This window comes from Neurospora tetrasperma (genome assembly GCF_000213175.1).
Source record: "Neurospora tetrasperma FGSC 2508 unplaced genomic scaffold NEUTE1scaffold_3, whole genome shotgun sequence".
In the NCBI taxonomy this organism is placed as follows: Eukaryota; Fungi; Ascomycota; class Sordariomycetes; order Sordariales; family Sordariaceae; genus Neurospora; species Neurospora tetrasperma.
In genome coordinates this window covers 4,369,110-4,390,290 of record NW_009799101.1, presented here as the reverse complement: position 1 = coordinate 4,390,290, position 21,181 = coordinate 4,369,110, and the positions used below count along the sequence as shown (strand labels likewise).

The window sequence follows — 21,181 nt, the reverse complement described above, 5'->3', positions numbered from 1 at the left end:
TTTCAGAACTCCCACGTCTGTCTCCATCTACAAGTCAACAACACCACACACCAAACAACAACACCTCACCTCCATCAACAAAACAAACACAAAGCAACGATGTCTTCCCCATCCAACAGCCCGCGCCGCTCCCAGTCACCCGACAACCAACCTCCGCGCAACCCCCGCCCACTCCAAGCTGCCCCGGCCGACGCACCCGGCGACGCAGTCCCTCCACTTGACGAGGAGAGGCTCACCGCCATCGCCAACCGAATCCTGGACGCCTACGACCCAAATGACTTTCTTGGGTCCATGGCGGCTGCGTTCGACAGGATGAGAGAGGCCTCCGGCGGTGACCTGACCATGTTCAGGGAAATCGGGCTTCGTGTTGTCGCCGAGATAAGTCGCAGGCGTAACCCAGAGTATGTCCCCAATCCTGCACCGCCATACACCGCACTAGCTGCGATGGATGAGGTCACGGTTGCGTTGTCGGTTGCGGAGCCGGAGTATACCCCGCGGTATACTCGGTATGCGCGAGGGCAGAAGAGAAAGAGGGAAGAGGAGCGTGGTGAGTATCAGGAGGAGGAAGACGACAACGACGAGGAGGATGAGGAGCAGTGTGACACGGGGCAGTATCACGAGGATGAGGATGAGGAGGAAATCGATGAGGAGGAGATCAATGAAGAGGAGAATGACGGGGAGTGAACGACTGCGACTACAGTTCCTCTTCAGGACCAGTGTTGTGACCCAGGCAAGCAATAACCACGAGATTTCCTTTTGGTAAGTTCAACACACAAGGAAGGCCTCCTGCCATTGTTTCGCCGTTGTTAACAGCCGCTTATCAGACATATCAGGTCGCCATGGAAAGCAAACTCGTCCACATTCCAACATCTCTCCATAATACAGCAAGAGCTACAGACCTCAAGGAAAGAGACAGAGACACAAATCAATCAGCACCAGCCGCGCCTGCCACATAGACAGCACGCACAACCACCGAGCCTGTCCACCAAGATCGCCACACCTTGACTTTTGCCACGACACCGTATTCTCCAACCCACCCGCCTTATGACGAGCTCCGCGACAAGCGTAGTCATTTGTGCAGTACGAGCACCGCAGTCTCTTTGGTTTCGGAGGAGGCATCAGGCCCTGGCGCTCGGCAAGTTTGACCTTATGGCCATATGACCTGCGTTCATGTTGGATGGCTGGGGCTGTACTCCTCCACCCACCCAATGTCGCAGAAATCGCACCACCACGTTAACTCGCCATCTTGGGACTTGGGAGGGACGTATGTCCGATTTTTCCTTGGCTATGTGCATGTGGCCGGTCGGCACTCTTTTGGTGCTTCAGTTCTCCGATGTCTTGCGGCGCAGAGCCTGTAGCAGGAGCACAGAAGCCGGCAACTGAAGCAGTCTGGCCACCTTCCGGGTCGGTGGGTGTCAGAGAGACGGAAGAATATCCGGCCCTATTCGGCCAAGCTTGTGTCTCGCGACGTACAGGACCACCACGCACGAATCATCTACCACCTTATTACAAGGAAGTCAGATCCCATCATTCGTCTCCAGACATCGAAGATCGCTTTGCCAAAACAGTTGAAGCTGTCTTCTCAGACCTCTAGAGATATTCAGGAACAAATCACCAATACAGATAATGGTGTGGTTCCCAAGATTCCGAGTGACAAAGACGGGGGGAAAGCCAAGGACAAAGTATGGTACCGGCGTGTACGGAGACTAGGCGCTTCTATAATTGCACTAGAACACGGCCGGGCGCGGGAGAATGTAGTCTACATATCGGTAAATCAGATACCTAATGTTTGAAGATCACAAGCAGTTGTAGCTCCTATAACGGACGCCCAAATAAAGTAGGAGTACTCCTTGTTCCTCCTCAGAGTCAGCTATAACCATGATATCAAAGTGAATGCACCTACAGTCAAGCGAGACACAATTGGCAATGCCGCCGAAAGTTTGCCTTTTGACTTACTTGCAGACAGCTTCGAAGGATCAAACTGGGGAAGTGTGGGATCTGCAGGCAACGCAATCTGATCATGAATAATCCTCAACGTGGCACCCTCTACGAGTGTGGGCACTCTCTTCGGCCAGGTTCTGCTGATAACGCGGCGGGCCCTGGTGGCGGGCCCGCACAGAGAAGAGGTTGGCAATGATGTATTCGCTCACACAAATCTCGTTATGGTTGACACCGGCAGGAGTGGGGTTCAGGTCGCCGTTTCGAATCGCCACGGCCCGTGTTGGTAAAGACTCAGAGGCACGTCGCAGATCGCCTTGTTGATGTGGGCAATGTTGGAGTTATTGAAGCTATTGAGAGCTTGCACGACGCGCGAGGGTTGCCTGTGAGGGCAGACGGCCACGGCTACGAGGGGTTGGGGGCGGGCGTATGTCCACTGCACGGTATGTCAACGCCATGCAAACACAACCACAAATCCACTATGAACAGTCAGCTTCACTCAAAGTCAAGCTCTCGTTTCCTCCATGGTGCCGTCGGCAATTACTCATAGCAAACCACGGTCAACAGGGCGGTAGACAACATAAATACCAGCACCGGCCTACCTGGCCAGAAACGTTGTCCCTTTTGCTTCGCGCGCTTGACCACCACGATCTTTGCCATCGTTCTCGGGTGACGGTTCATCGGGGTCGGCTGGTTTTGGTTCGAATACCTCGACTGAAGCGGATATGACTTCTGGGATCTCGGACTCGATCGAGGCCATGATGATGGATGTTGGGGATATGTCGAGAAGGAGCAGCAGTCAGATCACGTTTTCTCAAACCTAGGTACCTTATCCATGAATGCCGTTCTCTCATCGTGAAGTTGTCCGGTAGAGGTAACATGGAATCATGATAAGGTGTTATCCGTAATGTTGGCGGCAACGATGTCAACGCTTTTACCACACCTGTGACATATCTGCCAGTCGTTGTAGCCGGGACATGGTAGTACATCATTCAGCTCGGACCTCCTAGCGAACCCATCTTGATCATGCCTCGTCTCCTTGGAAGTACCTGCCGAGTCGAACGCCTCATCTCAAAACTTGCCCAACTTCTGTAACGGTTCGGACGAAGCTTTTCAGAAATCTTGGTCCGGAGAGTCTCTCATTTCATCTCAAGTGTGCAGACAACTTTGCTAGCCCTTCACTCAGACTCTCAGCTGGCAAGAATAAGGGCACAGGCCACAGTACAAACGCACAATCAGAGGAGGGGGAGCAACCAGTTCCTTCCTCCCCACTCTTCCTCCTTCCACCGCTCTCACTTACTTTTATAAAAGCGCAACCAGGAGCGCAAGTGGGAAAGCTCTCCCAACTCTTTCTTGAACACCTCAACACACTACCACATCAAAACACAATAAAGACTCCAGTCCGCCTGCACCTCCAGAGACTCCAAGAGGGTTGTCATCATCACTTCCCATCCAAGAGGAAAGTCTTGTAGGTACAGCTTCCTTCCTTCATTCATGCGTTTGATCACTGTGACTAACTCAACGCGTCAGGCCTCCTATATAACCGTCACCAACTTCTTTTCATTCCACGACCTCGCCGATCCAACCTCACGGTAAGTCTCCAGTCTGCTCTCACCGAGAACGCGCTTGCCTAAACGCGACGATACTAACATCTTCATCCAGCCGCCAAAGATGTGCGTAATCTACCACATCTACTTCTCCCAGTGCGATCACAAAGACGCACTATTTGTGCCGTGCGCAGACAGGGAGCCGCGCACCAAAGACTGTCCGAAGGGTGACCCCAGGGAAGTCAGACACACCCAAGACGGTCCCTGCGAGGACTGCCACCCGCCACAGGGAGACGAGGACCCTGACGCCGTGGTGGAAAGCGAGCAGGAGGAAAAGAGATGAGGAAGGTCTAGGAAGGTGTATCGACGAGCGGGATAAGGATAGTTCGTTGTGTCAGGGGGATGGATGCCTCTGAGACATTAACTGGACCAGTAGAATAGAAACCCATCACCTCTTTTGCCTCCAAGCTCCGTAACAAGATCCTGAAGATGCCGTGACCAGTACCAAAAACCCCTCATGAAAAGGAAGGATACAACCAGCGTAGAGGGCCTTGTCTGTCCCATTCCCCTTGGCTATGTGGCCGGCACTCTTCTGGTGCTTCGCCAAATTCCCGGCCGAGTCAAACGAAATCTCGCATGTTTGGCAACGGTAGGGACGGGAGGTATGATTCCGGACGTTTTCTTGGTATGTGGCCGTTCGGTGTACCTTACGTTCCTCTGTTTCGGAAGTTTCAGCGTATTTGCGCCTAAGCGCTGCGTGCTCTTCTGGGTTGTTCTCCTTCAGGTGCCGATACCGCCTCTTGTTGGCCGCGCTGTTCTTGGCTGCCTTGCCACCGCACGCCAGTGCGCCGGATAGTCACGCTTCATTGTATGGTAGGTGTCGCGCCTTTGCTTCAAAAAGGCTTGGTGCCTTTGCTCCGACGCTTCCTCTAACGGGTTAATGGTGGTACCTTTGGTGGTTCGATATGTCGACGCCTGTTGTTCGGGGGACTGTTCTGGAGATGCGTCCATACAAATAGGTTATATTGGGCTGCCCGCGTGACATAGGAGGACGAAGGTGCTCGAACTTCGACATCGTGATGGGCAAAGGCTGGCGTCGTCAGCAGAGGGACGCATATATCCCTCTTTGGCCATCAAAGGAAGGCCGCGAGCAAGCGCTTCTGCCGCATGCCAGGCTTTCTTCTGTTCTGCGGTGTGCAATCTACGGCTGGGCTGCGCATCCTAAGCGCGACGGGCCGCCAGCAGAAATGCAGGCAAAGGGCGGCACTCCTCGGCGCGGCCCAGCATCTGTGCAATGCTGGCAGGTGGCGCCAGGAATAGCGCGGACGCAAGGGCGCTCATAAGGTGACGAAGACTATCACCACGAAGAACACCATGGCGAAAAACCGGGTCATGTCTAACAACTTAAGGCAATGAAAATCATTACCAAGAGCTGTAAGTTGGGTTGCGCATCCTAGGCGCGACGGGCCGTACAGCTTCTTACAGAGCAAGCTGGTGCGCAGCACGAAGGCTGCCCTTGACGCCGCCTTCGACGGGACCCCAGCTTTGCCGACAAGATCCTATCCAATTTGGAACCAGTCCAAGCCGTTCAGATGCCCCATCATGACTTGTCAGATAGCATTCGAATTGGCCACTCTGCTGGCAATCCAGTACATGAACCACAGTACAGGCTTGCCGGAGCAGATGGGTGGCTTAGGTAGCGAAGTCCAAAGCATGAACCCTGCCACGCCGACACAGCCTCGCCGCCACCATATGAGCTGGAGCGCCCCGCCGCGCCAAACACCGTCATATCCGTATTGCCGACAGCCGCCCCTGCTATGGCTTTGGTCAAGGACCAGCCTTTTGAATGTCAACTGTCCAGAGGGACTCAAAGACACTATGATGAGCTTTCCATTACAATCTCGGATTGAGCCGAGCATCCACTGCGACACATCTCTATGTCTTGCGTTTCTTCAAGACGGTGAGATCCCAGACGCAGGTCTCAAGTAGGGGGCTGTCAAGAACAAGAAAAGTTCGTGTTTGGAGAGAAACCGAATGAACAGAAACGATCAAAGATAGAGGTAGGTTCCGTCTCATCTCTCAGTTCATTTTCTGTTCTATCTCCTCGCTTTCAGGAAAACATATGCATCGGAATACCTAACGTCGAACGTAAAGATCGTCTTGTCGGTTGAGATTATATTGTCGACTGGACTCATATCGTCTAGTCTATGGTTATTGGGTAATGTCTTTGAAAGAAGGACCAAGTAGCGTATGCTCACTTCCAAGACACAAGGCCATCTTTCTCTCCGGCGAGCAGACCGGCGAAAAGGTCTGTAGCACATCATACCTCTTCCAGTGGACGAGCTGGCCATGCCGCACGAATTCAACCGGTTTTCGTGGGTAGCAGCCCCCTCCCCCCACGGTCGGTCAACGATTATCACACTACCCAGGCTGCGCGGGTGGGCTATGTGTACTCCGTCATCGTGACTCAGTATACAGAAGATCCAGATGGCCTTGAGAAGAGCGCAAGAGGCATTCAAGTCATACCATATCTGCCGACTAGGCGCTATCCTGCAAAACGCAGGTCTCCAGGTAGACATGATTTATTCCAACCAAAGCCAAGTCGAACGCGCACGCTTCTTCCACAACTGCATCAGAAGAACGCCGGAATTGACGTTTTGATTCTCGAGTGTCCACGCCACAGGCCTGACCTCCACGCCGCATGCCATATCGGCATCAGATTCAGCTACGTGTGGTACCAGAACACCATCCTCCAATTCAGGGGCCGCCTGTACCGAATCGGTCAATAAGACGCCGTTGAGTGGTTTCTACCAACCGCCAATGGCACCATCTGCGATTGGACAGAGGAGAGGACGCTGGGCAAGGCATGTTGATCCTCCGGTCGGACTCGACTTCTCGAAACTATTCATCTAACTCCTATCAGAGCGAAAGCTGACCGATGAATAGTGGATCCACAAACTCGTAGCGAGTTTGGCGCTGGATAAGATGGGTATCTCTCCCGAATTCGAATGCTAGGTGACAATTTACGATGGGGCATCTGAATGGCTTGGACTGGTCCCAATTGGGCTGGTAGCCCTCGGAAAAATTAGCTCCGTTGCCTGGATATGTGACAGTATCGCCGTGTTCTGTGATTTGTGTTAGTGAAATGGACGACATAATGGCGCGGGAAAAAAACGGGAATCGACTTACTGTCCATACCGCACCACTCGTCATAACGACGGATGCCTGTCTTTATAATCACATAACCGCCGCGCTTTTACTGGTTGATCAACCACGGCTCCTGCGGCGGGCCATCGTCTTCCGAGGAGGAAGATTCAGACGAGGATGAGGCTTCGCGGTCGCGACGACGGGGGCTAATGTCGGATGTGTCACTGTCCGGGTCCGGACGAATGTTGACCAACACATCGAATTCGCGTGGGAGATCGGGTGGGACGACGTGATCATCAAGGACGAAGAGAACTTCACATCCACCAGCCCCAGGTCTAATGTAGAACAGCGCTTGTTATGTGGGGGTCGACTTGCGAGACTCGATAGAGGATATAGTTGAGGTCATGTGCGGAGGAGTTCTTGTCCGTCATTGAGCAAAAGGACCAGCTCCTGGTTTCCCTGCTTGGCCTTCTTTCGCCGGCGATCGACAGATTTTCCATAGATATATTCGTCCAGCTCATCTTCGGCTCCGTGGATTGAGCTAGCAAGTGTGGCTTCTTCGTTGAAGCAGGCCCTTCTCCGCCGTGGTGGTCGCCCAATCTCGTCGGCTCCAAGGGCGTGTTGGGTTCGACAGCTTCATCGAGGGATCGAGGTCTAGCCGGGGATTTGGAGCACGCTTTTGTTCGAAACGGATTTTGGACGGGGGTTGAGAAAGCGATAGGAGAAAACTACGGAAAGATTGGTTAGAAAGTCGAAGAAGGCTGGGAAGGCAAAGTCACGGAGCTGTACTTTACCGTTGAATTGGGAAATATGGTCTATGGTACTCATGTATTGAGTTCGGAACGCAAAGAGAAACAAGGATGGGAGCAGAAAAGAAAAATGACCGACGGCAAATGCCCATCAGAGGAAGGAGTTGTGGGCTGACCAAGAACATGCGGTTCAGTGGACTACAGCGGGTATTTTGCAGTGGACATTGTCACTAACCGCCCTGTTAGTGCAATACCCGGACCGACACGGACACTCGTGGGTATTGGAAGTTTTTGGTGGGTATTACTTAACGTAGGTAGGAACTACCCGACTTCTTTGAGAACCATTGTAGCCCTGCGTTGTTCATGACTGTTTCCCTTGATGCTTCAAGTGCTCTACCGGCAGTCGCAGAAGTCAGGTTCCTTCTGTGTCGAGAACTGCGCCATAGGTCTCAGTTGGAGATGTGGCAGGCACGCAAAAAGGGACCCACATCTCCCCTTTCTTCCCCACAACCGGAACCAGCCCCGATACCCTGACCGGCTCGAGACCGGGTCGAAGTACAGCATGCTCCTTCCCATCTTTGCAAACTGCAGTGGAATCGAATCGTTGGAACCCTTTCTACTCCTAACAACTATCATAGCCTTCCACGCGAATCGAAAGAAACGCAGCGATGGAACCACGGAAGACAACAAAAGGACATTCACTGAAGCGTGCCGTGACTCGAAACCTGGACGCGGCTCTTCACCAGTCTTCATACCACCGGTGCTATCTTTCCCACAAACGCATTGGACCTGGCAACAGACCTTGGGACTTGTGTGTTTGGAACCTGGGTGACAACCCAAGAAATTCGACGAGCCACGAAAAGGATTATAAAATGAAATGGTAGGAGGTTTCCTGTCCTTTCTACAACTCCACGCCACGATCACCTTGCAAAACCACAAGACAAAACGTCCACTGACCTCGCCACCTCCCAGTCGTCAACTTACTAAACGGGTCGAAGACCTTATAGAAGTCGAATGTCCCAAAATACCACGCCGGCAGCAGACACCCCGGAAGTGTTGCCAGCCATGACTTCATAGCGGACACACCCTCGTCGCACCGCGCCCACGGGTGGCCCCTTTCCTCCGGCAACATTGCGTCGTCAGAATGCCCAGATTCTATTCATCCACGAAGCTGACCGACAATCGGTACCTTTACCCAACGGCGTCCAGGGAGACGACGAACCCAGCTCCCCTCCTACAAGCCAGGCCCGACAGGGTACTTCGACAGGAGACAACAGCAGTCGAGCTCCAACACCACCTCAGGAACATTTAGCCAACTCCCTAGTTCGGACACAAAACTTAGAAGTCACCGGCTCATCAAGTCCTACCGATGCGGACATACAGAGAAACGTTGAGACATTGCAACGTCGCCTTCGTGCAGGTATCATCACGCCTGTCCCCCGCCCTTCGCAGCGGGCCCAAACTCGGCCGATCCTATTTCAAGAAAATCCCAGCCTTGTTCCTCGCTCCTCCAGGCGTATAAGGCTTACCTTACCCTCCGACGGCCCCGAGCCCGAAGTCGATCCCTTGCGACCGTCGCCGCCGCCGTACTCACCCCGTAACCCCCGCCTACATCCCACGAGCACGGACTACGACCTCACGCTCAATTTGTACGGCCGCCCTCACAACAATGGTGCTCCGCCTCTTCCACTCTACACGCCCATCGCTGACCCCAGCGAACGTGTCCTCCAATTTGGAGGAAGTGAGGATGAGCAACGGAACGCCTTGGTGCGGTTGCGTGAGGAGAGGGGCCGACAGCAGTCAGAGGAGCGGTTGCCAGGGATGCGGTTGCCGGACCGGGAAAGAAGAGACTACGATGGATCCGAAGAGTTGCAGTGGATAAGGAACGCGGTGGCTGAATTGGATGTCGAGGATGCGGAGTTAGAGGCCGATATTATTCGGCTGTTCATGAACGACCCATTCCCTTGACGTTCATTCGCAACGGCGAGAGGTTTGAGGTATCACCTGGCATAAGATCACAGAGGCAGGAGAAGAGGGTCAGCTATTGATGATCGATGACAGGCGATAGCGATCTTGCAGTCGGCGGCACACATATCCGGATAACTGGCTCATTGAAGAGGATGGAGGAGAGAGAGTTACGAAGCTTGCAGGCATAAGAGTATCACAGCTTGGAGAATTTTCGACAGCTTGCGCAAAGGCGATGACAGGAAGAGAAGATCAATCGAAAGTCAAGAATCAAGCTGTCAGTTAGCGCCATCATGTAGGGGCAATTTGCGGGGTCATGGCTCATGCTTGCAAATAGCGCGATAGCAAGATACTCTTTCTTGAGATGGACACTCGTAAGCCGCATGGTATTGACGGCATTAAAAATGTTAGCAACTCATAAGTTGGATTCTGAAGCCTACTCAAAGCTTATTGGATACGTTTTTTATTCTACTTCTCATGTTCAAAAGTTTGTCGACCACGGCAGTCGTCCTCTCCAAGAACCTCACTATCTAAGTCCAGCGCCAAGGCCCACATCATCCCCTGCCCTGCTAGCGCTCCAAAAAGATCTGTGAAGGCATCAAAGGAAAGCATCAACTTGAAGCTTCAAAATAGCAGCGCGCGAAACACCATGAACGGTTATTTTCTTAAATGATTCCACACACTACCTCAATTTCCTGAGTCACTGGGTCATTTCAGTGACCGTCGGGTATGAATACGAGACATCGATTTCCAACAGCTTCTAGGAAAATCAGGCATGGATTGTGTAGGTACCTGCATTGCATATCTACCGTACCTATACCGCCCGGAATATGTAGATTACCTATCTGTCCGCGAATAAATACCTAGGTACCTAGTGGGGGAGACGCATTGCCGGACACCCCGGCCGGCCGGCGTACTGTAAGTTTCGTAGTGTACAGTAGCTTCTTCTTCTTCTTCTGATGTCCCACGCCGGCTGCCTCTTTCCCTACCCATATACGGTGGTATCAAGTAAATGGAATGCAACTTGAGTAAAATGAAGCAAGGTAACTGACACTGCCACTTGCTGTATTTCTTTGAAGAAGACTGTTTCCGCCCACTGAAGAAATTAAAGTCTATTCTTGGAGGTAGGTATATATATGCTGCAGGCAAATATGCGTGCAAATGCACGTACGGACATCGTTGCGTTGCTTAGGTATTGTGTATTTCTTGTACCGCTCTGGGCCAGCGTGTCGGCGGGCGTCCAAAACTGCACAGTTTATAAAAATGTAAAATCTGCAATGCACCTCCTTTTTTACTAGCCCGGGGAGTTTATTCGGAGGCTAAGCTCTGCGACATGCTATTCAATGTTCCTGACGTCCCTTCGTTAGTTGAAAAGGACATATGGAGGTAGAAAGTGGAAGCTAGCTAAAGTGAAGAAGGTCAGGTTAGATTACTGGAATCCATCTGCTTCTTCCTCTTGTCTGAAGTCATGCCTTGAGAAAAGGCGGTTATAGGGAGTGTTGAAAACCTAGAGGTTGGAAGGTGCAATGGGGCTGGTGGATTCTGGTGGGCTTTGCTGCAGTATTTAACCAGTGGTCACGGCGAGGAACTGTTAGTTAGCCTACTAATTAACCAACCCACTCCCTTTCATTCTACCCATCAACCGCGAGCAACGCTGGAAAACCAGGTGCAAGGTCTTGCTGGAGAGCCTGAAGGCGAAACCTTGGGGCATCACTTCCACGTGGATGCGATGTACTGCAGTGAATGGTAAATGGTGAAGTGCGCGTGCTGTTATAAGGCACCGTGGAACTAAATCTGACCTCCGGGATGCAAAAAATATTCATGTCCGTTGAAGGTTGTGCCGCCTTTTCCCTTTCATTGGCCCTTCCTTCCTTCAGTTGTTATCTTCAGCACCTATATATTCTGCTTTTCTCTTGCCCTTGACCTTCTGTTTTAGTTCGATTCTTACCACAAGAGAAATCACCATCGTCTTTCTGTGATTAGGTACCTTTCCGACCTCCAGCAATATTCCTGCTATCCTTTCTCTTCAACAATCCTCCTCGATATCCATATCAAGAAAAGAACACCTCGTCGCTTCGCTTCGATATTCCATCATCAAGAGTAAACTTCGCCTCAACCTTCCATACTTCAAGTCTTCAACAACCACACACTTCCACAATGACATCTTCCAAAACTCCTAGGACCCTCCCCGCCCTCCCCGAGGAGATCTGGCGTCTGATCATCCAACATGGAGTAACGTTGCGAGCAACCTCCGACTTCCGCACCTGGCGATGCGACCACTCCAACGAAATAAACGACCAACGCCTCCACGACCCAACTACCCGATTCGACCACCAGCGCGAGCGGAGGGACTACGCGGCTATGCTTCCGCTTGCTCAAACAAGCAAGTTCTTCTCTCGTCTCGTGGCAAACGAGCTCTACCAGAACATCGTGCTGTGTGACTACCATGGTATCGGACGTGGCCAGTTCACACTCTTGCTACGAACCTTGGTCGAGGCCCCCAAGTCCCGCGATCGGGTCAAGCATATCACGATAGTGCCTTTCTTTGATTGTGAATGGCAGCCGAGGCCAGAGGACCCGGAGCCCCCAGCCGGCCTGAGACTCATGGGGAAGGAGGCATTACCTGTTGATTACCAAGGGGCCGTGACCTTTTTGCAAGAGAAGGATGTCGAGAAACTGGATAGACAAGCCCAGGGTATCATTGACATCGCTGGCCTTGAACTCGCCCATGTGCCTGAGAATCGGATGTTCAAGGCGTCGATAGGGTGGCTTGAAAGAGCACTTGCCGCCTTGGTGTGCCTATCCAGTGGTCTTCGGAGCCTGTCTATTCAGGACCCTCCCCCGAGCAGTGGCTGGGTACCAGGGTGCCCGCGGATGGATATAGACGGATTTGAGCACACCATCCGTAAGATCCGAAAACTCCCTAGCTCGTATGTAAAGATTTTCCAGCAGCTGGAAGCGGTGTCCATAGCGACGACGAGATTCAAGAACGACTCTGACGAGGCGTTCTCCGTCTATTCATCGCCGCTCCTGACTGGCTTTCAGGCCCTTGGGTTCCTCATAATGAGGGACTGGTAAGTCAGACTGAACCTTGATCCGTTTCTGCGCTCATCTGGCTAACTTGAAATACTATAGGCATCGCTTGGCTGACTACCGGTCAACCTTGGTTCACCTGGACATCGGCCACCTCTACCCCCAACTCATCAATGCTAGATGGGTTGGCCTCAAAGAAACCAACGGGGCTCGAGCCCGCGAAGCCAGGGAGTTCAGACGCATTCTGTCAACCTTCACTCGTCTCAAATTCTTGCGCGTCTCTTATGCCCTCATTATCGGCCAGCTGGAAGAGAAGACCAAAAACTTCGGCGACATGCTATCCGAACTCCTCCCTCCGTCCGTCGAAGATTTCCAGATAGCGGTGTTCAATCATGGGGTGGACAACCGATATGATCGACCAAACATCGACATGTCCGTCAAGTGCTTTTTCGAGGGTCTTGAGTTATGGACATGGGACCTCGACCAGTATAAATACCGGCTCGATTTCTTCGCCAAGTACCGCAATCTCTGGGATATCAGTATACTGGTCCACCAGAAGGGCAACTCCCAGGACCAATCCCAGTTCTAGAGGGATAGGCGGAGCATCAATCAGACAAGGCTGCGAACATGGCTGGCTTTTGGTGATAACCATGTCGATCCAACAAACAATTATCACCAATATCGCGTACAGCACGGCTATCTCCCAGACGTCGAGGAACGGATTGAGGCGCAAAGTGATGACGAGCCGGGTAACTCTTTCGGAGGATTTCGTCCCTTGGATACTTTGCAAATCGTGCAGGCCCAACTGGAGCTCATGTGGGTGAACTTCCAGGTTTATACCTTTCAACCGCCGATGTTTCAGGACTACATGGGTCGTGACCGCGAATATTTCACGCGTGAGGGATCTGTGCAGTGGCTTCCACTTGTATGGTGGGAGGGGTGGCGTTGAAACTTGAAGACATCATGAGTTCTGGGGTTTCTTGGTGATGGTGGTTCGTTTCATATTGGTAGCTCTACATGCAAAGGGAGGACTGGAAATCGGTTTAGGGAAATTGGATAGATTCAGAATAGAAATGGTTGATACCACAAGATCCAGTCAAACCCCAATTAAATGATGTAAATGGTGAACACATGTCAACGTGAACACGGAGGTAAAACGAAAGTTGAGAAAAGAAATTTTCCTCGCCTGAGAGTCGTCATGCGCTCTTTCCTTTCCACGAGTTGCCCCGCAGATAACATGAACTCCAGTCATTGTACCTTCCATTATTCCAATCCTTTGCCTTCTCCTCATTTCCCGTGCATCCCACTGCTCACCGACTAGCTGCGGCCCATCTTCTTGAACCCCTCCATCTGGATTTCTGTACCTAGAGGTATGGACCTGGACCTCTACACATTCGTCTCCACGCCCTTGTACTCCTTGCTCCCCGCCTTCATCTCCCACGGCGCAAACACATTCTTGCTCCCCTTCAACGTCTCCCTCAACTCCGGGAAATGTCTTCCCAACACATCCTTCATCCCGCTATCCTGCACCCACTTGAACCCAACCTTGGTGTACATCTCCTCGTTCCATTCGCCGGCAATGAACCGATCGCTCTTCAACCTCCTGCTCGCCATGAGAATGAAGATCCTGAACGCCGTCTCGCTGAATCCGAACCCTGGAATCACCGGCTCCGAGTGGGATCCAACCAAAGCATCCACAAGGGAGATGTCGTTGTTGTAGGCTTCTGCCAGTTCTTTGGCTAGGACCTTGTTGCCGCCGGTAAGTTCTTCGAAGGTCTTGGGAACCGAAAGACGAAGCATACGCCGGAACTCGCAGTAGCGAGGGACGCCCCGCTCGCGGTCGCGGAGAATGTCTACGGTTCCGAGGTCGCGGACTTGGCCGTCGGGAGTGCGCAGGTTGCGTAAGAAATCGGGGTAGTTGTTGTTTGTGATGGCGCCGGGGTAGTTGATGCCGAAGGAGTAGAAGACGTCAGCGAAGGAGAGACCGTCGTCAAAGGGGGTTTGCGATTTGGTGAAGGTGGTGTCGACCACGGGGATGGTGGTGACGTGGTGGCCGTCGGTGGCGGAGAAGAAGGCGATTGTTTCTGCGGACGGACACTGCAGTTAGTGGGAGGTACATAAATAACACCGAGGGAATTGGAAAAGAGGAGAAAGCACGAACCAGGCATCAGCGAATGCATCCGATAAACTGACACAAACTCCTCCGTCAGTGAGTACGGCGTCCCATCCTGCTCCGCTCCGCTGCCGGGAATTCCACTAATGATCTCGCTCGTCTTGGACAGTCTTCCCGCGATCTTGGTCAACTTCTCCCCGACAATCCCCCACCAGTTGGCGGCCATTCCAATCTGCAGCGCCGGATGCGCTAGAATCGCCGGTGTCCACTCGACCGTATGGATCTTGGCCATTAATGCACAGTTCACCAGCCTCGCCTTGTCAAAGATCTGGTCTCCGCTCCAATCGGGATACTCCTTGCGCAGCGCATCACAAACGGCATTGTGCTCCAGCGCAAACAGCGTGTGCAGAATCTCCATTCCCACCCACCATTTGTCGGTGAAGCCCGTCAAGACATTTCCAACCTGGTCCCGAGGGAGAAATTGCTCACGCCCGCGACTGTCCAGGGACAACTTGCCGTCTGGATGACGGTTGCGGAGCGTCTGTGTTACGGACTCGGAGGAGCCGTAGATTTGTGATCCGTCCCACCAGTGGGTGTTGAGGTTCTTGTACCCGGGACACTTGATGTCGGATGGGTCGAGAGCCTCATCTGGCTTGGTGGCGTATAACTGCATGTGCTGGTCAAGCCACTTGTCGTCCTCAGAGAGCGGGACGTTGAGCTTCTCGTTGGGGTCCTGAGACACAACCGGAGAAAGTCAGCCAATGATCGGAATCAAGAAGGAAGGAGCCCAAGCCACAGGAATACTGGCAACATCTGATGTTACACAGGATCACGACCAATGCATGATCGGTAAAGTCCCCATTCCCAAAGGGAAAAAGTCTCACAAGTCACATACCTGCTCATGGAAAAACCAATCATGCGTCTGGAACTGGATCCACGCCGCCGCCAACAGATTCAGTGTCGTCGCCGGGATGAACTTCCCTTCCTTCCTCGCCATAAACCTCTCACTAATCATCCTCGGATTCGGCGTCATCAGCTCCGCTTCGCTGGGTTTTCCACAAACCTCCCGCGGGAAATTCCTCCCGAACCTCATGCCCGTGCATCCCATCTTTGGCTGTTTCAAGTCATTGAACTTGCCATCGGAGTGACGGGCGCCCAGGTATCGTTCGTTGGGAAGAGGGTCGGTGATGGAACTGCCTTGGGCTTGGGAAGTCGCATAGGCGTCGTGCAGGTTGTATTGTCGGAGCTCGATGCGCAGAAAGGCCAGGTTGAAGGCGCCGATGAAGCCGGGGAGTTTGTACCATGGGATCAACTTGTTGAGAAGGTGAAAGGAGGTGATGCCGAGGCGTTCGAGGAGAGTGGGTGTGAAGGAGGGTTGGAGTTCAACCTGCTTCTTGCCCTTGTCGTCTCCATTGGACGAGGCGGCAGAGGTAGTGCCGTTTGGTTTGGAGAGGGTGTTGGGCATTTTGATGAGGTGTGGTGGTTTACACCTTTCCAGATGTTGGGTGGTTATTGTTGTTATGGTGGTGGTGATGGTGAGGCTGTCAAGGCGTTGTTGGCGATAGTCGTCGTGCTCACGTCTTCAAGCGAGGAACTTGTTGAAGAGATCAGAATTCCCTTTTGGACTCGGATCCAACTCCAAGAGCCCCCGCAGTCTTATACCCCTTCCTTCATCGCTTCATGCATTCACATGCTGTCCCATCCGAGATACAACACGCAGCCGCTCATTCTTACTCTATGTTCAGCTTGGATGCTCCGTGGCTGTTTTCCTGGGGGTTACCATGGGTTGCCACAGCGGGAGTGATCCGTGACGCCAGTCCCGCGTACTTGATCAGTAGCCGCCGCCGCCATGTTATACTCACCTGGTACACATACCTCCACGTCCTGGAAGGCTGAGGCGCTGAGCCTTTTCCTCGAGTCGGAAAGTCCCTGGATTTTGATTGATCTGGAGAATAAAGTCAGATGCTGATTGGACAGGCACCCATCCGGGGTAAGATTCAGGGTCATGTCGTCGTGGGGTGGTACCGTGGTAGGTGGCTTTCCGACGGGCTTACATGTAAGCTTATACAATGCCTGTTCCCGTTTGGGAAGACAGATTTCATTTGTGCTCCTTTCTGTGCGAAGGCGATCTCGAGAGGATGATGGTTCATTCAGCCAATTCAGGGGCGTTTTGTTGCAAATGCACTTTTAGCACTACCTGGTCGTCCTGTGGAACAAACGTGGGATTTCTACGCTAGAGGTAGGTAGAGGTAGGTGTACAACGAGGAGTACTCGATGTCCTAGTAAGCTCAAAATTCACTGGATATTGACAGGTACCTGTTGGACTGAAATAAGTAATCACAGCAACCGTTGATCAACGGTTACGAGTAGGTCAAGGTAGTATTCCGACCAATCATCACCTGACCCCGGATTTGACCTGTCAGCCCATCAGCCCGTGCCGTCCGCTGTCGGTTGTGGTTGCTACCCTCAGAAACTACAGAAGGGGGCGGTGGCTCTCACATCTTCCATGTCTAGCTTTTGAAGCTCAGCCCTATCTTGTTGAGACCCTGCTTTTGTTTGCTGTTGAATGACTTGCTGGAGGTATCGACCACAGCCGTGTTCGTTACCCCGTTAAGGATTTGGCCTTAACCTCTACATTACCGTGCAGGGTCTGCAGCTGCACTCCTGCAACATTAAGGCAGCTTTAAGGTATGCCAAGAGCCCTTTCTCCTACTGAGCTGTGTTCGGTGTATATAAGTAACCAAAGCCACCCCATGGTTATCTTTTGAATTCAGTTCTTCCTTTTTACAACAGCCACAGTATATATACTGTATAAAATACTGTGTAGCCCAAGTGGTAGCTTTCAATTGGGAATAGCCTCATTTATCATCTTTGAGAAAAAAATATTTATTGCTTTTTAGGGGGGGGGGGCTTTGCGACGGTAACCCCCTATATTTATAAAGGGTAAAGCGTTGAGGGTAGTTCTTACTGCGTTCTTTACTGCGGTACCGCTCAAAATCGGGCGGTATAGTGGTAAGTAGAACGGTTAAGAAAAGAGAAGATTCTAGCCCTCTGATTGGTTAAATCGACGGTGCAGATGGTTGCAGGTGGTTGCAGCGATTTGCATAAAAATAAGGATTATTTAACGAACGCTACACGAGCGCAGTACGGCAGTAAGCTTACTGCGATCCGAACCCTGCAAATCTGGATATCTCCTAACTTTATACCGCGGTAACGAACACGGCCCACTTGTTCGTGGAGTGATTGGTAGGTCGACATTCAGGTGCATGCATACCAAGTGAGCTGACTGTTATTACACTACCGCAGAAGGACCATGATAACTTGTCAGTCTGTTAGTGACGTATCTTTGGCAATCAAACATTGAACCGTTACATGGGGACTCGACCATCAACGTCATGAGAGCGAGACATCACCAACCCGCGTGAAAACAATTTGTAAGTTTTCTCAGCTGATGATCTATCATGGGATATCCATTCAGCCGGTGGTTCCATATGGATTCGTACCTCCGCCTCGTGTTAACTGACGGGATCTGTGGCTTCATCGTTCGCAATGTGCATTACCATCCACATCACCCATCTACACCCCACCCAGAAGCAATCAGCAACGTCCTCTTCCATCACCACAGTCTACCATCATCGAAAGGGATGACATCTATCCTCTCTTTCCGTGATCTGTCTTCTTAACTCATAATCACCGCTTCCAACAGTTCCTTTATGTGCTGAAGCCAAACCAGATGCTCTCTATCTCGCCCATGGCAAGAGATCTGTAGCATGATTTCGACGGGAACCTAGGTACTCACAAGATGGGCCGCCAGTTCACGAAAAGTACAGGCACCACAGCAAGGAACTTCTCTACCTACCTAGGCAATCTTGCAAGCCCATTCATTGCCCTGCTAGGTAGTAGATGGGTACCTCCAGGTGACGAGGTTGGAGCGCGTGGGCCGTCGACTTCAACTTGGGAACTACGACTTACCTATCAGCCAGGCATTGATTGACCATACCTACATTGTTAATCATTTGGTCATTATCGTCTGCCCCTACCGTGGACTGGTTGTCCATTCATTCAAACGGCACGAAAGTTCTGCTACATGTACCTTTCAATATCACCGGCGGTCATGGACAAGATGGTAACAGCCAACGTCTTGTCTGCATTGAAACTATGTAGGGTGCCTCTAGGGAATGTTAATTGTGATTATTGTCCAACAACCACAACGCATGTGCATGTGCATGTCTGGAAACAGATTTTCCCACTACCTCTACCATAGTCTGAAACGTTGTATTGAAACCATGTAGGTAATCTTCGCAGACGGTCCGTCCTTGATCCCACAAGGTGATGGGCAAAGGCTGCATGGGATGAATCGGTTTACCGCTGACACCACCCCGTGGGATGAGGCAGAGCTGTAAACTCTTGGAGTTCATCAGTGTCAGCTATGATCATCCTCATCAGGACGGGCTCATAAGGATGAAATTTCACTCACCGGCCTCAGGGGCAGTTTGCGCGATGGCAATGACATCGTGCCCTGGTCTTGGAATCTTGTGTTGAACGTCATGATGCGAACTATGTGACTTGTAACGATGGTGGTCGAACCCGAAGCTCCGCAAGCAAATCAGGTACCTAGAAAAGGCCGAGTCGCTTGATGCTGGACTCGACCTTTTCTACCTCTAGGTAATTTGCTTGCGGAGCTTCTCCGCCTTTTTGTTCTTGCCTCATGAGTAGAGGCACCCTGTTGGTTGATGAGTTTGAGTTAGCCGCCATCCATATGGCTAGTATCAGGCATGCCTGTCATCGACCATGCGCTTCAGAGTGAGTGAGTGAGTGAGTGACTTACCGGACGCAGTCCGTAGCTACGCTGACCGTGGGAGGGCTGCTGGTAGCCGCCCGGGCCCGCCGGCTTTGGAGCTGGATTGGAGCTGGAGCTGGAGTCGGAGTTGGAGAACGCCACACTGGTTCTGGTTGCTCAGGGTAGCAACGGCGAGCAACGGCCTAGGATCCCCCAAGACCAGAAGTGGTATTGACGGGTTCTGCTCACAATGAACACGAAATATCAACATCAATTCAGTTATCGGGCACAAAAGACGAAGCGAGTAATAACTTACCTGGGTCTTGGAGGAGCCTAGTTGTTCAAATAGGTGGAGTGGAGCTATGTTGATTTTGAACTGTTGTGCAGTGTGTCGTGACCAACTTGCTTGAAGTTGTTAGGAATGGAACTGATGCGCCCGAAGGCGATCGATGAGGAATAAAGAAAGAGGAGAGGAGAAGAAATTATTTTTGAGGAAGACGGAGGGGAGGACCGTCTTTATAGACCGCTAGAGAAAGGAGGGGGAACGGGACGGGAAGAGGAAGGGGCCCACTCGAACTTTTCAGCAACAGCTGTCAAGTTTCAAAACGACAGCTTGTTTACGTCCGGCAGACCTTCGAAGTCCACCTGGATTTACAGCAACAGCTGTCACCGTGTCAAGGTGGGAGCCTGTTCACGTCTGGCGGACCGCCAAAGTCCAGATGACACTGCTTGTCGGTACCTGTCAGTGTCTGTAGGCTGGGGCTCTGGCCCTGTGTGTCATCCCTTTGCCAGCCATATGGGAGGGAAGTGGAAGGAACGAGGTCGAAGTAGACAGTACGTACATGTACTCGTCTGGACCATTGTAGCGGCGTCATTCTCCTCTGGTCCAGTCTTCGAGGGACACGTGAGGGATCGAGGTCGACTGATCGGGATGACTGGGACAAATGAGCAAGTGTCTCAGGCAGCAGGACGTGATAGCACCAGTCTGTATTTTGATAGTGGCGGGACTCGACGGCCTCGATGGTGATGATTGAGTGATATGGAACGTAGCCTGTAAACTGTAAAGCAACAAAGTTATCATGATTCAACAACGTCGTCTTGGTATAGCGTAGATATAACCTGAATATGATTGATTTCCAGTTCCCATTCACTCTGAATAGATGTGCTGTTCGATGAACTGATGCGTAACCGTGGTGACGGCAGGCCTAGCAGGGTTGAGTGTCAGGACGGATCTGCCTGGCAGCGTCACTCAGTGCTCAGAATGAATGTGCGAAATATGAGCCCGTCAGGTACTGATAAGTGATTGACCACAACCTCACATAGCGCCCAAAATAACAAAACACCAAGCGAAGACGAAACTCTTCTACCTCTACCACACATCACACCACCACACGTGCTTGGCTCAACAGCCCGCCTCTTCTTCTGAACATTCACGAACGATCTCAAAGAAGACCCAAAAGCTCCCCTCGCCGGCTTCCTCAGCGTCTTTTCCACCAAAACCTCCACTCAAAACTTCGCTCGCGACGGCGCCAATATCATCACAGCGACGCCTCAACAAGGTCATCTTCAGACACAAGAACGAGAGCAGCCCGCTTCAAATTTTAACCAGCCCGGCATCTAGCTGTGAAGTAAGTTTCTTCTCATCCCCGAGAACCAACCCCGACCTTATCACCCTCCGCTTCACTGCTTCAGTTACCTTCCTCTACCCCCTCTCAACCCTCTCTCAACCCTTCCCTTCACCCTCACCACACCCCTCAAACTAACACCCCCTCTCCAGATCTCCTCACTCAAGTTTTTTCCTTTTTTTTTTTTTTTTTTTTTTTTTTTTTTTGATCTCAGGATCATCAGAACCATGGCCCCCCCCCTCAACAACCCCCTCGGCCCCCCCTCCCAACAATCGCCATCACCT

At 51.9% G+C, this 21,181-nt stretch overlaps 6 protein-coding genes across 6 annotated transcripts; 4 read left to right on the top strand and 2 right to left on the bottom strand.

The window, feature by feature from the left end:
• Positions 1–99: 99 nt before the first annotated feature.
• Positions 100–684, top strand: NEUTE1DRAFT_110462 (uncharacterized protein; the record flags this gene model as incomplete). The annotated part of the gene is made up of 1 exon (XM_009853090.1): positions 100–684. One exon carries the CDS (start codon positions 100–102, stop codon positions 682–684), a length of 585 nt encoding a protein of 194 aa, XP_009851392.1.
• A 1,336-nt stretch (positions 685–2,020) lies between these two features.
• Positions 2,021–3,828, top strand: NEUTE1DRAFT_138072 (uncharacterized protein; the record flags this gene model as incomplete). The annotated part of the gene is made up of 4 exons (XM_009853089.1): positions 2,021–2,126; positions 2,193–2,381; positions 3,469–3,530; positions 3,601–3,828. 4 exons carry the CDS (start codon positions 2,021–2,023, stop codon positions 3,826–3,828), a joined length of 585 nt encoding a protein of 194 aa, XP_009851391.1.
• Positions 3,829–5,972: 2,144 nt separating this feature from the next.
• Positions 5,973–9,349, top strand: NEUTE1DRAFT_138071 (uncharacterized protein; the record flags this gene model as incomplete). The annotated part of the gene is made up of 2 exons (XM_009853088.1): positions 5,973–6,056; positions 8,459–9,349. 2 exons carry the CDS (start codon positions 5,973–5,975, stop codon positions 9,347–9,349), a joined length of 975 nt encoding a protein of 324 aa, XP_009851390.1.
• Positions 9,350–11,503: 2,154 nt separating this feature from the next.
• Positions 11,504–12,968, top strand: NEUTE1DRAFT_110460 (uncharacterized protein; the record flags this gene model as incomplete). The annotated part of the gene is made up of 2 exons (XM_009853087.1): positions 11,504–12,420; positions 12,482–12,968. 2 exons carry the CDS (start codon positions 11,504–11,506, stop codon positions 12,966–12,968), a joined length of 1,404 nt encoding a protein of 467 aa, XP_009851389.1.
• A 797-nt stretch (positions 12,969–13,765) lies between these two features.
• On the bottom strand, positions 13,766–15,957 carry NEUTE1DRAFT_130052 (uncharacterized protein; the record flags this gene model as incomplete). The annotated part of the gene is made up of 3 exons (XM_009853086.1): positions 13,766–14,463; positions 14,541–15,225; positions 15,388–15,957. 3 exons carry the CDS (start codon positions 15,955–15,957, stop codon positions 13,766–13,768), a joined length of 1,953 nt encoding a protein of 650 aa, XP_009851388.1.
• Positions 15,958–18,673: 2,716 nt separating this feature from the next.
• Positions 18,674–20,279, bottom strand: NEUTE1DRAFT_42803 (uncharacterized protein; the record flags this gene model as incomplete). The annotated part of the gene is made up of 4 exons (XM_009852026.1): positions 18,674–18,896; positions 18,966–19,011; positions 19,326–19,383; positions 20,196–20,279. Coding segments are annotated over 4 exons (411 nt in total), but the record flags the coding sequence as incomplete, so codon positions are not given.
• Positions 20,280–21,181: the final 902 nt, after the last annotated feature.